Source organism: Equus przewalskii, chromosome 8 (genome assembly GCF_037783145.1).
Source record: "Equus przewalskii isolate Varuska chromosome 8, EquPr2, whole genome shotgun sequence".
NCBI lineage: Eukaryota > Metazoa > Chordata > Mammalia > Perissodactyla > Equidae > Equus > Equus przewalskii.
In genome coordinates this window covers 19,018,892-19,033,828 of record NC_091838.1, presented here as the reverse complement: position 1 = coordinate 19,033,828, position 14,937 = coordinate 19,018,892, and the positions used below count along the sequence as shown (strand labels likewise).

General features: G+C 40.1%; 1 protein-coding gene across 5 annotated transcripts in view; it reads left to right on the top strand.

Annotated features, from left to right (window-relative positions):
* Nucleotides 1–14,937, top strand: part of TRIM55 (tripartite motif containing 55) — a 45,273-nt gene that overhangs the window by 21,564 nt on the left and 8,772 nt on the right. Inside the window, exons 6-10 of one of the 5 annotated variants that reach the window (XM_070631563.1) lie at nucleotides 118–140; nucleotides 244–368; nucleotides 1,638–1,894; nucleotides 3,252–3,539; nucleotides 4,885–4,972. In XM_070631563.1, coding sequence (XP_070487664.1) covers nucleotides 118–140; nucleotides 244–368; nucleotides 1,638–1,894; nucleotides 3,252–3,539; nucleotides 4,885–4,972 — 781 coding nt within the window. Of the gene's footprint in view, nucleotides 1–117; nucleotides 141–243; nucleotides 369–1,637; nucleotides 1,895–3,251; nucleotides 3,540–4,884; nucleotides 4,973–10,374; nucleotides 11,389–14,937 lie in introns of those variants that run through there. The other 4 variants (XM_070631564.1, XM_070631565.1, XM_070631562.1 and 1 more) reach the window with 4 other exon arrangements.

The window sequence follows — 14,937 nt, the reverse complement described above, 5'->3', positions numbered from 1 at the left end:
CAGCATTTAGAAACTAAGCTATGAGATTTTCAGAGTCTGCAAAGGAAAGAACTAAGTCTCAATACCATCCTTGATGAAAAGAATTTAAGTAAGCCTGTCTTTTGTTTGCTTTCACAGAATGCCAAAACCCTATTACAAAAGTAAGTAATTTTCATTTTATGGAAAAATGCATGCTTTTCATTTTTACCCGAGGCTATCAGACTTTAAACAATGACAGAAAGTGGCAACTTGTCTTTGTTGCAGAATTTCTGAAGCATCGAAGGCATTTCAGATGGAGAAAATAGAACATGGTTATGAGAACATGAACCACTTCACAGTCAACCTCAATAGAGAAGAAAAAATAATACGCGAAATTGATTTTTACAGAGGTTTGTTATTCTTGTGACCATTTGGCCAAAATTGCAGGTGTGTGAAAGCTGCACAAGGGTTTAGTGGGAGGAAAGGGGGATTCAGAATCACCTCCAGAATGGATCTTGACAATTTTACAAGGATCACAATCCAATGTGAAGCTCTATGTCATTACAGAAACATATAGTTTATCAACAGTGTTTATTTAGTGCCTATTACAATGCCATTCTTGAGCATTTGATTCTTAGTAGTCAAATACTTAATCACTGATGGCAGTGATGCCATCTCAACTTCGACCCTACACAAGGTGTTAGCCAAAATGATGTAGTGTCATCCGGTGCAAGGTTAAAGATGAGGTAAAAATAAAACATGTCTGACATTTGGATAGATACTATAGCACATCCACTTAATCAAACTTTAGAGGGCAAGAACAATAATGAGTCACAGAATAAGTCACAACCTGGAAATAAAACTGAGTCTATGTGACCAGATGTACTCCATGAGTTACAAATGCATCCCTACCATTTGGCCCAGAAATCCCACTCCTGGAAATTTATCCTGGTGAAATAATTGAAAAGAGGAAAATAACCTTGGAGCTGACCAAAGCTTTGATTGTCTTGATTCATCCTATCCTATCTAGATGAGAGACTCCTCAGCTGTACCACTAATAATGCCATGAAGTTATATCAGTGTCCACAGATGTAACTTTAGAAGCAAATCTTCAGGATGGATCTTTTTTAAACAATTACTTAATATTGTCTGTCCTTAGTATTGCCTGAGGGAATATTAAGATCATGGGTTAGGAAAAGAGTCATGGCATTAATTGTGGCAAAAGTCGGTATTCACTGAACAAAGGAGGTAAGAAATTAAAACAAGACAAGGGTTTTGTATGTTTTCTGAGATAGAGGAGAGTTGTATTTCCATTTAACTTGACAGAGATAAATAAGTGACAATCCCAGCTCTCCAGGAGCTTGCAGATGTGACAGAGCATGATAAAAATGTGAACAGGCTCTGGGAGGTGGATGGATGGTTCACGGTGGTGGTGAGGACTGCACTCTGTATGGGGAGGGAGCAAGGACAGTGATGATTTGGTCCCCTTTACATTTGTCCTGCCCACATTTAACTAGAAGCACAGGCCCTAGCACAGCGTACTTGGGCGACCGTCAAGAGTCTGATGGAGAGGATTTCTCTAGCCCTAACCTTAACCTGGGCTATAAGTACTGGCCATTAATTGTTTTCATGGCTGCAGTGGTAATTATAATGATTTTAAAAATACATTACCTTACCAGAAGATGAAGAAGAAGAGGAAGAAGAAGAAGAAGGAGAGGGAGAAAGAGAAGGAGAACGAGAAGGAGAAGAGGTGGTAGAGGTGGAAAGGGTAGAAAATGTTGGAACAGAGTCGTCAGGAGCAGATGAAAGTCCGGAGAAAGGCTTGCAGCCCTCTCAGCTGGCCTCGGAGCTCCAGGCTGCCCCAGAGCCACTTCCGGTTTCCTCTCCAGAGCCACCTCCAGCCCTGCCACCTGCTGTGGAGGCCCCGGTGACACAGGTAACTGTTCCTGAGTTCCTTCCTACAGGACACACAGGTGCACCTCCTTGCTGAACAGCCTAAACAGTTTATTCTACCTTAAGAAAAAGATGACTGTGTGCCAGACATTTGGATGTGGAAGAGAAAGGTTTCAGGGCAGTCACAATGTCAGGGAGAAACATCCTCTAGGTGATTCAGCAGGTTTGTTGTCGTAACTGGTTGTCATGATTTAGTTTAACAGGATTTTCCCAGCAATAACACCCTCAAATCTGAGACAAATTTGTCTGGAAATTGTGTGTGTGCGCAACACGTTAGTTCATAGAGGGCTGATATCATGAGGATTGTGTCTGTTCTGAATACAGAATAGGGTATAGGATGAGAAATAATATAGGGCAAGAAATAAAAATAATTTTACTTTCAGGTCTTTAAATTTTTTGTAGCTAATAAAGCAAGTAAATGGAGAAGCCATGCTAGTTTGTGTCCCTGTTACTTACGCTGAAATACAACTAAGTCTTTCGTTTAGTGGGCAAACAAATGAAGCCTGGTTTTCTATGTATCTGTCATTTGATGAGATTATGTGTTGACAGAATTGTTTTAAAAATTTCTTAGGGAATTAGCTCATCCCAGATGCTATTCCTGGTTGGCTGTCCTTACGTTTCTAAGATGTCACTGTCCAATTTTCATACCTTTGTGCTGACTCCATGACACCTTCAGCAGACAGCTTCCAACCTGTTGAGTTTGTGGGCAATGCAGGCTTGTCAAAAAGGAGCCCTGGTTTTGCACGTGCTTTCAAAGTGGATTGAAATTATCTACAGAAACGAAACCTCAGAGGGGACCTCTGAGATGGAATTATAATCTATTCTCTGTCTCCATAGGAAACCAGGCTGAAACTATTTATAGTTCCTAGGATCTTGAAATTCTGGGTATACCAATTGCCCTGAAATTGAAAGAGATGTGATCACTAAATGAGATTTGGATTTGATCAATAAGACCAATTTTTGGTTTTAGAAAAGAGGTTTTGGGGGGTCCACATATAATGTCAAAAATTAATTCTGGTCAATAGTTTGACCTTTCTCTTATATCTGATCTTTTATGAGCAACCTTTATTTTAGGCTTCTGCTGTCTGCCTGCCTAGGCTACCATCTAGTGAAAGACAAGCCCAGAAAAGAAGGGGCACACGCAGATGCCAAGACAGGGGGCGCTGCTGTCAGCATCCCTCCCTTAGCGCTGGCAGAGGGTGGGCCGGACTAGACACGCACTACGTCAGGCACTGCGCAGAGAGGTCACAGTTTCAAACCCAAAGGGAACTAAAATCAACTGCTTTTTTCTTCTTCTTCTTCTTTTTTTTTTACTTTTAAATTTATCTGTCCTGATTAAGGGGGAGGTTGTGCCCACTGGCTCTCAGCAGACCACAGAGTCTAAAACTCCAGCCCCTGCAGCAACGGACACTGCGGATCCCTTGTTTTACCCTAGTTGGTATAAAGGCCAAACCCGGAAAGCTGCCACCAACCCACCTTCCACCCCAGAGAGCGAAGGTCTGGGGCACGTAGGGCCGCCAGGTTCTGAGCCTTCGAATGTGCAGAAAGCAGAAGTGGCAGAAGCCGCAGCCAGTGAGAGGGCAGCAGTGAGTGGTAAGGAAACTAGTTCACCTGCAGCTACTTCTCAGGTTAGTGTTGATGCTCTTGTGTCTGAATGCTTCCCCCTGCCGCCCAGGCTCCCGCTGGAGCCACAGCAAGAAAGAAGGGCTTCCAAAGGGGCAGAGAGAAACTGTGGCCTTGGGAGAAAACAGAAACACCTCACCCCCCAATGTTGCCTTGTTGTTTAAGCCTTATATTGGCTTGTTTTTTAAGCCTTATATAAAAGGAAAAAGAAAAAAAATCGACTTCACTCTGCTTGTGCGTGGTGAACTCACACCTGGCTTTCTGAGGGAGGGGGCGCAAGCAAGCTTGGCCCTTAGGCATGCCGTTGGAAGCTGCTTTGTCTGCAGTGACTGGCTGGTGTCCTGGTCCTCCTTTGCAATGGCCACTTGCCTCTGCTTGGCCTTTTCTGTGTCCTCCTTGGGCTTCCAAAGGCTACTCTTTTGTGTGGTTCCCAACAACCCCCAAGGAGCACTTTTGAATTGAGTTTTAAGTCTGCTCTGGAAAATAACCTCTGGTTCATAGATTCTGGAGGTGTACTGGCCACGGCTAGACAAAAATAGTCTTTTTGACTGGATTAAACCAGTGCTTCCTGAGCATGTGCTCCTGAGAGCAGAAAAGCACAGGTTTTCCTCCATGGCATTTTTTTAAAGGGTCACTTACTATTTGTTTTTTCGTTTTATAATAAAAGTTTGAAGTCCACATCTTCTTCCTAACACTGGGTTAGATGTTTGCATGACTCAGAGATTCCACAGAAGAAATCTTCCCCAATTTCTTCACGAGGAAGAATGTTCATGGTTACTCCATACCTGTGAGCATTCTTAAATGATCTGTGGGTGTGAGTGTCGCCCAGACAAAGGGCTGGCAGAGAATTACTCTCTAGTTCTGTGCTCCTGGGTCATCAGGTGATTCTGAACAACAAACGGCATTTTTTCAAAAATCAGAAAATTGCTTATTATCTTGACTGTATCTGCTTAAGTGAACGTCAATTGCATAAGGTAATAAAAGAAAATGATTTTTGGAAAATTAAAAGTAGCATGCTTTTGTGCCATATATTTATTTTCACAGATGAAAAATGACAAAAATAAATGTTTGATGTGAGGAAACTTTTTGAGGTAGTTTTAAGGTTAAAAATGGATTAGAAAGTTTCCTAGAAACTTTATGGGAACTTTATTGCTAGAAAGCTTATGAAAATTCTTACACATTTGGTGGAAGTTGCGTGAGGAGGAGCTGTTTTCTGAAAACAGCAGTGAAATACCCCATCATAGGAGCACATCACAGGGCTCCAAACCAAAATGAAAAGTCCATCTAAATGATGCTGAAAAATGTCATTTGTGATAATATCAGTGAAGCTTTCTTCTTGTTTTCTCACAGGAGTTAGCAATCTGCCTAGCACTTTTGGCTTTTCTTATACTTCACTACATCTGGCGTCAGATTCAGTGCTTGATTTTTACTTTAATGGGTAGGAAATATTTTCTTTTCCCTTGACTAACATCTCATGTAGTTTCTTCCATAATGCTCTTCTTCTGGAAGCCCAGAGATGAATTTCTCCCCAACTTTGAGGTTTGCCATCTGAAAAGCACCAAATTCTTAGACAATACTCGTGGCCTCAAGCTCCCTACATGCAGTCACCTCAAGGCACCTTCTGAGGAGAATTGCTCCGTTATCTAATCCTGCATGTAGGGGACTCCTGACTCAGAAGAGTGACTCAGTGGGCAATTATTCAGTAATCCAGTAGGAGTAGACCCTTCAAAATAGCCACTGGGGAGGCTGATTTCAAAAGGTGTCCATAATTCTGTGAGGATTCACTGCTCTTAAAGTAGAGTGAGGAGCAGCAAAGGCCTTGTTCAGGATATGTGGGGTTTCCATAGATTAAGTAGCAGCATTTCGTCTGCTTACACCAGAGGTGCCCAGGAGGTGGCTAGATGACTCCTGTTGGGGATACTAGGCAATTCTTACACTAGTGGACACGTGGACTAGGTAACTTCTCAGTTCTCTTTGAGAGACTCTATAGTGTCTCTCCTAGGAAAGGAGGGCCCTGAGAGAGAGAGGCCCTGGGTGCAGCAACATCAAGGGGATTGTAGCCAGCTGAGTTCGGAATGAATAAAGAGCTGGAAGATCAATGTTTATCTACCACCAATAAGAATCAGAACCAAAGAAAAGTCACAAAGCCAACAAACAGCATATTTTTTTGAGACACATTTCTCATAGTCAAGCTTTTTCTTGATGGCTGTAATGAGTTTTGCTTAGGAAATAACATCTTACTCCTTTAATAGTTTTTTGAATATCATCAGTTTAATTAATAATATTTAAAGATTCAAACCCCATGTACTTTCGAGTAAATGACCCTGTTAGACCTGAGCTCCAGCTCACCGCCTATAGCTCAGAAGCAGTTCAGGGTGACTAGTGCTGAAAGGTCTCAGCTATTTCTGGCTCATTGACTTTTCCCTGGGTTGACATTGACTCTTCTGGAAGCTCCCATCATAGTTTCTTTCTGTCTCATTAGCTGTCTGCTCAGCAATGGCAATAGGATCTCCATGGGTCCCTGTCATGTCTGTAACTATGTATAAGTAGGACCTGCCCCTGATATCTAATAGCCAGAAACCTGTGCACCCTAGAATGTTCCAAGTGTCCTTATAGTCTGCTCAGGTGCATAACTCCTCCTTCTGTCATTATTTGTGGTGAAGAGTGGTGGGAGGAAGTTGTGACCATGGACTCAGTGGGGCAAATGGAGAAAGAGAAAACTCCGTGCTTTATTGGAATATCCTAATTGTGGATCTGAATAATTGTCTGAAGAGGTCAGTTTACATTCTGAGAATTCAGGTTTGGGGCTTTGTCAACACATATCCTTGTACTGCTTCTCTGAGGCTACAGAGGAGAGTCATGCTTCTTGTCTGCCATCTACAGAGCCCGTGTCATGTCCACTGACATTCACGTGCTGTCTGGTGAGATGAGGGTGAGGCAGGTGGGGGCGGGGTGGAGTAGGATGATTTGACCTTCAGTATTGCAAAGACCCTTGCTTGTGTAGTTCTCAGTGTTTGAGAGAGATCCTTTCATGTGGAGAAGGAAACCTGTTCATGACAGAGTACCTCTCTTTGATCCCTGAAAGGGGATATGGACAGATGGGTAGAGACCTCACCATAGTATCAGATTCCTGGCCTCTGAAATGTTTGCAGGCCCAGATCACCTTCACTACCTCAGAACCCAACTCACTAAGATTAATATTTGTGCAATGCAAGGTTAGCTTGTTGGAATTTCACACTTCATCATTAGTCTTTCTGTGAACACTTAGGATATGATACAAAAGTTCTCCTTGATTCACTGGTGGTCTTACTTCTCTTCACTAGATGATTCCGTATCAGGGAATGAGGTTGCCTTGGAAACTCCGAAGCACCTCAGGCTCACTTGCTGATCTGTAAACTCACCTCAGCCCCCATCAGCAGAACTGCAGGTCTTTTGAGAAGGCAGATGTTTCCAGGTGCTTTCCTCATAGCCATTCACACACTGAAACCTGCCCTTGCTTTTACGGCCTGTGATTTCTGATGCCATTATGATCTCTACTTTATCGGGTACCTTCTCTCTTCACCTAATCATGTAGGTAGATTATATATTAGAAACTGGCGAAAACCAGATGTCAGCTGTCTCCTCTAGTGGTGAACGGGGATTCTGCTTTTTGTGGATCAGAGGGGCCTTGCTGCCTTCCTCATCCTCATTCTCAAAGAAAAAATAATTTCTCAACAAGGTTTGGATTCAGCCCTATGGCAAATTTGGATCTCATAGAAGGCCCTGGTTCCATTCATCCTCCTGCTGGACACACTTTGAACCCTTTCACACCCCATTCCTCCCGGAAACCCCTGTGAAAGAGGTCACAGGTCACATTGTGCAAAGCCCTTCTACATGAACTGGTCGTTAGCTGCAAAATTGTCCTGTAAGTTTCCATCCTCCTGGGCCATGCCTTTTGTATGTTCAGTCAATTGCAAAGAGAGTTTAGTAGAAATAACACTTGGTCTACTTCATGTGTTAATTTTCAAATTTATTTTGAAAAAATTACACCACAACAACCTCAGAAGACAGCGCAATAATAAGGTGGGGAGGTGGACTCTGTCTGACAGGTCAACTGCCCTCGTAAGCAGTCTCTGTGAGCCTTGTCTCCTGGGCGTGCCTCATTGGGGCGATTTCCTGGTCCAGTCTGCTTCCATCCTCTGTTCTTCCTCTTCCTACACTATTTACATGCAAATACACCTGGATGTCAACACAGGGACTGCCCTGACCCCACAACCCCATGAACAATTGAAATAGATGCGGCAATTAGATTTTTCCAGAAGTGGGAGCAGCAACAATGAAAGCCCCTCCCTGTTCCCATTCCTCCCTTCCCAGTGAGGCTTAGTGGCCTTGTGTGGAAGAATTTGTCCAGACCAATTAATGGTAGCTGTTCAGGGAATAGGAATTTCCAGAGAAATGTCTCCCTATTTGATGATTAATTTGGCAGCTGCTCTGGCTGATACTTGAGCTGGACCAAGGCGGCTGCCTCAAGGTCAGAGAACGCCTCCCACACACACGTCCCAATGAGAGCCAATTGCCTTGGAGATAGGGAGTCTGGCATTAAAATTTCTGCAATTTCTGCCTCTATAAAGAACCAAAGCTCATATATTTCACCAGAGCATGAAGTTGTAATTGTAAGAGACCCTAAAAGCTTTACCATATCATAGCCACTTGTTGTTTCAAGAATAGACTATCCACTTTTCACATTCCATTCTTCAAGCCCGAAAATAGACCAAAAAGTTGGGTAGGAAGTCTGCTAAGGCCCAGGGCTCTGGAAAGATCAACGAAATTAGGAAAAAGGACTTAGGTGCCAGTGCTGCCACTTCTGCCTCTGCCTCTGGGTGTTTGGTTTCTTTGAGCCTCAGTTTTCTCACCGGGAAAGTGAAGCAACTACTCAATGAAAAGATTCATCTATTTACACAACATTGGAGAGTGAAAAATCTAGTACTAAGAATTTTATAAATTGTTTCAGGATGTTTTCATTGGGAGGGTTACTTAGGCCTGACACAAATCGTTCTAAGTCAGAATAATAATGATAGATTCTCAGTGAAATATAGATGGCCCATTGCATTTCTCAAAATATATTTCTTGCCTTGTAGCTCTTATATAAATCTCATTTCCCTAACAGTTTTCCAAATCCCTCCCTGGGCACCCATTTAGCTGAATTTACCCAGCTGCTATTACCCCTTTAGATGCTATACACTCCACAAAATCCATGATGGCTCAACTCTGAAGTCCACCTAAAGGTACTTATAGACCTCATTGCCCAGTTGAGCAAAGACTTCGAATGCACACAGTAGAGGCAGTCACAGAATATTAGATAAATGAAGAGATGAAAGAGACGTGATTTTAAAAATTTACCCATTTTAAACATAAGGTTCAGTAGGTTTTGACAGTTATGTAGCATTGTATAGCCACTACCATAATTAACATACAGAATATTTCTATCACTCCAGAAGTTCCCTCATGTGCCTTTGCTGTTAATGCTCTCCTTACATCTCAGCTGGTGTTTTGCTTGTCATTACAGTTTTGCCAGTTCTAGAAGGTCGTTTAAATTAAAATATACAGTATGCAGACTTTTGTGACTGGCTTCTTTCACTTAGCGTAATGCTTTTGAGATTCATCCATTTTGTTGCATGTATCAGTAGCTCATTTCTTTTTATTCCTGACTAGTATTCCCTTTTATGGATATATCACAATTTATTCATCACTTGATGGATGGTTGTGTTATTAGCAGTTTTGGCTGTTGTAAATAAAGCTGTTGTAAACATTCACATACAGGTCTTTGTGTGGATGTTTGTTTTCATTTCTTTCGAGTAAATATTTAGGAGTAGAATTGCTGGATTGTATGGTAAGTTTCTGGTTAACTTAATAAGAAACTGTCAAACTTTTCCATAATGGCTATTCAATTTTGTGTTTCCACCAGCCGTGTAAGAGCGTTCTAGTTACTCCACATCCTAGCCAGAACTTAGTATTATGTCAATCTTTTACATTTTAACCATTCTAATGGATGTATATGGTATCTTCTTGTAGTTTTAATTTGCATTTTCTGGATGACTAATGATGTTTAGCATCTTTTCATGTGCTTCTTAGTCATTTTTATATTTTATTTGTTGAAGTATCTGTTTACATATTTTACCCACTTTTTATTGGGTTTTCTTCTTAGAGAGTTGTAAAACTTCTTTATGTATTTTGGATAAATGCCTTTATCAGACATGTTTTGCAAATATTTTCTCCCAGTCTGTGGCTTGCCTTTTCATTTTCTTTTTTTTTTTTTTAAGATTGACACCTGGGCTAACAACTGTTGCCAATCTTCCTGTTTTTTTTTTTTTTCTGCTTTATTGCCCAAACCGCACCGCCCCCCCCCACCCCCCCCCCTCCACCCCCGGTACATAGTTATATATCTTAGTTGCAGGTCGTTCTAGTTGTGGGATGTGGGACGCTGCTGCCTCAACGTGGCCTGACGAGTGGTGCCATGTCCACGCCCAGGATCCGAACCCTGGGTCGCTGCAGCGGACCACGTGAACTTAACCACTCGGCCACGGAGCCGGCCCCTCATTTTCTTAACAGTGTATTTTGAAGACCAAACATTTTCAGTTTTGATAAAGTCCAATTTATCATTTTTTCCTTTACAATTTGTGCTTTTTGTGTTCCATTTAAGAAATCTTTGCTTAACTCGAAGTCACAAAGATTTTCTCCCATGTTTTCTTCTGGAATTTTTATAGTTTAAGTTCTTAAATTAGATCTAAGATCATTTTAAGTTAATTTTTGTATAAATGAGATATGGATCAAGGTTTTGTTTTCTGTTTGTTTTCCATATAGGTTTTCATTTGTTCCAGCACTATTTGTTGAAAAAACTATCCTTTCCCTCAGAGAATTGCCTTGATGACTTTGTAGAAATTCAAATGATCATATACATGTGGGTCTACTTCTGGACTCCATTTTGTACCATTGGTCTGTGTGTTTGTCCCTCTACCCTCTACCACACTGTCTTGATTATTATAGCTTTATAGAAGTCTCCAAATCAGGTAATGCAAGTCCTCTACTTTATTTGTTTTATTTGACTTTATTGCTTTTTTCTATTTTTTATCTATTTTCTATTTCATTCATTTCTGTTCTTTATTATTTTCATTCTTATGTTTACTTTGTGTTTAATTTTCTCTTCTCTTTCTAGTTTCTTAGGGTGAAAGCTTGGATTATTGATTTGAAATCTTTCTTATTTTCTTATATAAGCATTTAAAACTATAAGTTTTCTCCTAATCACTGCTTTAGCTGTATCCCACAAGATTTGATGTGTTGTATTTTCATTTTCATTTCATTCAAAATATTTTCTAATTTACCTTGTGGTTTCTTCTTTGACCCAGGGGTTATTTAGATGAGTAGTGTTTAATTTCTAGATACTTGGAGATTTGTTCTATCTGATTTCTGGTTTGATTCTGTTATGGAAAGAGCATACTCCTTATATGATTCCAGTCCTTTTAAGTTTATTCAGATTTGTTTTATGGCCCAAAATATGATCTAACTTGGTGAATGTTCACTGTGCAATCGAAAACATTGTATTTTCTGTTGTTGTTGAGTGGAGTGTTCTATAAATGTCAATTAGTTCAGTTGATTGATAGTGTTGTTCACGTCTACTGCATCCTTACTGATTTTCTTGTTTTATCAATTACTGAGAGAGGAATTTTGAGGTCTCTGATTATACTTGTGGATTTGTCTATTAATCCTTTGCAGTTTTATCCGTTTTGCCTCATGTATTTTGGAACTCTGTTTAGGTGCATTCACATTTAGCATTATTATATTAAAGAATTTATCTCAAGATAAGTGTTGAAAAAATAACTTGTTTTCTATGTCTCCTCTTTTTGTGTCTGCCTGCTTGAATGGATATAGAGAGGGTCCTCACTCACATGTACTATCTTTTGAGGTAGCTTAGAAAAGATAGGGGGCAGATGAGGAGGGGCCTGGAGGAGGAAGGTGCTGACACTCCCCAAGGCATTCCAAATGGCTGGCCATGGGAAAGCCTCATGGCCTAAATCCAACACACCTGTCTCCCCCTCCTCCCCCAGCCATGCACAGGGCTTGCATAGCAAGCGCCAGGATGGCTGAGGTGCCGGATGCTTTTAAGTGACTAGGCTGAACTTTATGATCTTATGATTAGTTGTCACTGGTCTATGGGGCCCTATTTTTAGTTTTGATGTAAATTACTTTATGATCTAATATCTCTATACATTTTCATGACACATTTATGCCTTAGTTCACTCCTGTCCTATCTAAACCAGTTTCCACAGAACTGCAGAGGCCACCCTATCATAGGTCAGGGATTTCCAGCACTGGGCTTGTCCTCTTGGCTGAGAAGGTCCAAGGTTCCCAACCCAAGTGTTGACAAAAAGGTGCAGATGGTCTCTTCTCCTGTCCCAAGTGTTCCCAGATCCTTCCTATTTAGCATATCATGAGCTCAGAGACAAAACTCAGGAACAATGTGGGTCACCCACACCTTTGAGCTCTTCACTCTAAAATAGCAGAAGGAATATGTGGAGGTCAAGGCCAGTGCAGAAAGTGTCACCAAGGAAAACCAGCCCATGGCCACCTTAGTCCTCAAGCCAGGCTCTATAAATGTTGTCTTTACCCATTTTGCCCTTCCCCCTCCCCCCTTCCCTTCTGATAACCACCAATCTGTTCTCTGTGTCTATGTGTTTGTTTGTTGTTATTGTTTTTTATTTTCCATGTATGAACGAAGTCATATGGTATTTGGTGTTCTCCATCTGACTTATTTCGCATGACATAATACCCTCAAGGTCTACCCATGTTGTTGCAAATGGCAAAATTTTCATCTTTTTTATGTCTAAGTAGTATTCTACTGTATATATATATATATATATATATATATACACCCAGTTTTCTTTATCCATTCATCCATCAGTGGGCACTTAAGTTGTTTCTGAGTCTTGGCTGTTGTGAATAATGCTGCGGTGAACATAGAGTTGCATATATCTTTTTGATTTAGTGTTTTTGTGTTCTTTGATTTAGTGTTTTTGTGTTCTTTGGATACATATCTAGATGTAGAATAGCTGGATCATATGGTATTTCTATTTTTAATTTTTTGGGAGATCTCCATACTGTTTTCCATAGTGGCTGCACCGATTTACATTCCCACCAGCAGTGCACCAGGGTTCTCTTTACTCCACATACTTGCTGACACTATTTTTTATCTTTTTAATAATAGCTTTTCTGACAGGCATGAGGTGATATCTCATTGTGGTTTTGATTTGCATTTCCCTAACAATTTAGTAATTATGAACATCTTTTCATGTCCCTGTTGTCCATCTGTATATCTTCTTTGGAAAAATGTTTATTCAGATCCTCTGCCCATTTTTCAATCAGGCTGTTTGTTGTTGAGTTGCATATGTTCTAGCAAAAAGAGAAATCAAGAATACAATCCCATTTACAATCACAACAAAAAGAATAAAATACCTAGGAATAAATTTAACCAAGGAAGTAAGAGACCTGTACACTGAAAACTATAAGACATTGTTGAAAGAAATCAAAGAAGACACAAAGATAGTCCATGCTCATGGATTGGAAGAACAAACATGGTTAAAATGTCCATACTACCTAAAGCAATAATATAATGCAATCCCTATCAAAGTCCAAATGACATTTTTCACAGAAATAGAACAAAGAATCATAACATTTATAGGGAACAAAAAAAGACCCCGAATAGCCAAAGCAATCTGAGAAAAAAGAACAAAGCTGGAGGCATCACAGTCTCTGATTTCAAAGTATACTACAAAGCTATAGTAATCAAAACAGCATGATGCTGGCAGAAAAGCAGACACACAGATCAGTGGAACAGAATCGAGAGCCAGAAATAAACCCACAACAGTATGGACAGCTAATTTTTGACAAAGGAACCAAGAACATACAATGGAGAAAGGAAGGTCTCTTCCATAAATGGTGTTGGGAAAACTGGACAGCCACATGCCAAAGAATGAAAGTAGACCATTATCTTACACCATATACAAAGATTAACTCAAAATGTATTAAAGATTTGAATGTAAGACCTGAAACGGTAAAACACCTAGAAGAAAACATAGGCAGTACACTCTTTGACATCGATTTTAGCAGTATCTTTTTGGAAGTGTCTCCTGAGACAGGGGAAACAAAAGAAAAAATAAACAAATGGGACGACGTAAGACTAAAAAGCTTCTACACAGCAAAGAAAACCATCAACAAAATGTAAAGACAACTCACCAAATGGGAAAAGATATTTGTAAATCATATATCTGATAAGGGGTTAATATTCAAAATATATAAAGAACTCATACAACTCAACAACAACAACAAATTCCTATTTTCTGAAACTAGGATGAACAATAGGCCAAAGTTCCAATGAGAAGCAGCCAAGTGGAGCCCTGGGTCTCCACAAGTTGTCACATGCAAAAAGATGAAATTATTTTCATGCAAATGACCTGTGAGACCAAACCATTCACTCGGATTTCAAGGGTAAATATCAACTCCAGCTGCCACCAGAGACCAAGAGGTGAGAGATGCCTGTGGCTAGAAGGCTGGAACGCTTCTTTTCTGAGTTAGATTAATTTCACAAGGTGTTATAGAGCATTTAAAAAAATAAAGCAGGAAACGAGGAACATGATTTCCCATGAGTGTGACCATAGGTCTCATGTTCTTTGAAATAATCTATTTAATTTTCCAAAACAAACTGAAATGAATGAAAATTTACCTATATTCTCTAAATTTAACTGAGGGATTCAGGGTGTCAAATTATTTTCAAACAGAAATCCCTGTGAGAGCGATTACTTGTGTTTTTGCAGATTGGGAGATTCAAGTTTACAAATTGCTGACGTGCCAGATGCCCTGACTGTGCTGGACTTACAACTTGGTAAAAATACGGACAAAACTCATCAGTGCTCAGGACTGGGCTGCATGTACTGCATGACATTGTCCAGGACTTAATAATCCTGGAAATTATAAGAAGTTATGATAATGAGATGCAGGCATTTTTATGTTAAAAAAAATTGTAAGAGAGAGTAAGATTTTTCTTAAACAAGTTTTAATGAGGCCATTATATTAACATTATTAATACTTTTTCATTTGTATCCTACAACTGCAATTTTCTTTTTCTGGGCTTTTTTTCTTGCTGGGAAAGTGACATCCTAATAACTGGCAATTTTCGAGGCCTTTCTAGAGGACCAAAAAATATCTATACTAAAGCTATAGACTACATTTTTCAGGATCAAATAGCATCTTTAGTAAATGTCACTTTAATAGGAAGCTAAAATGGATGTATCCACTTTGAAAAGGGAAATATAGTGTAAATTGTGTGTGAGCACTGTAATGAATTCATTTCTCCTGGCAACCTGTGCCTAGAGC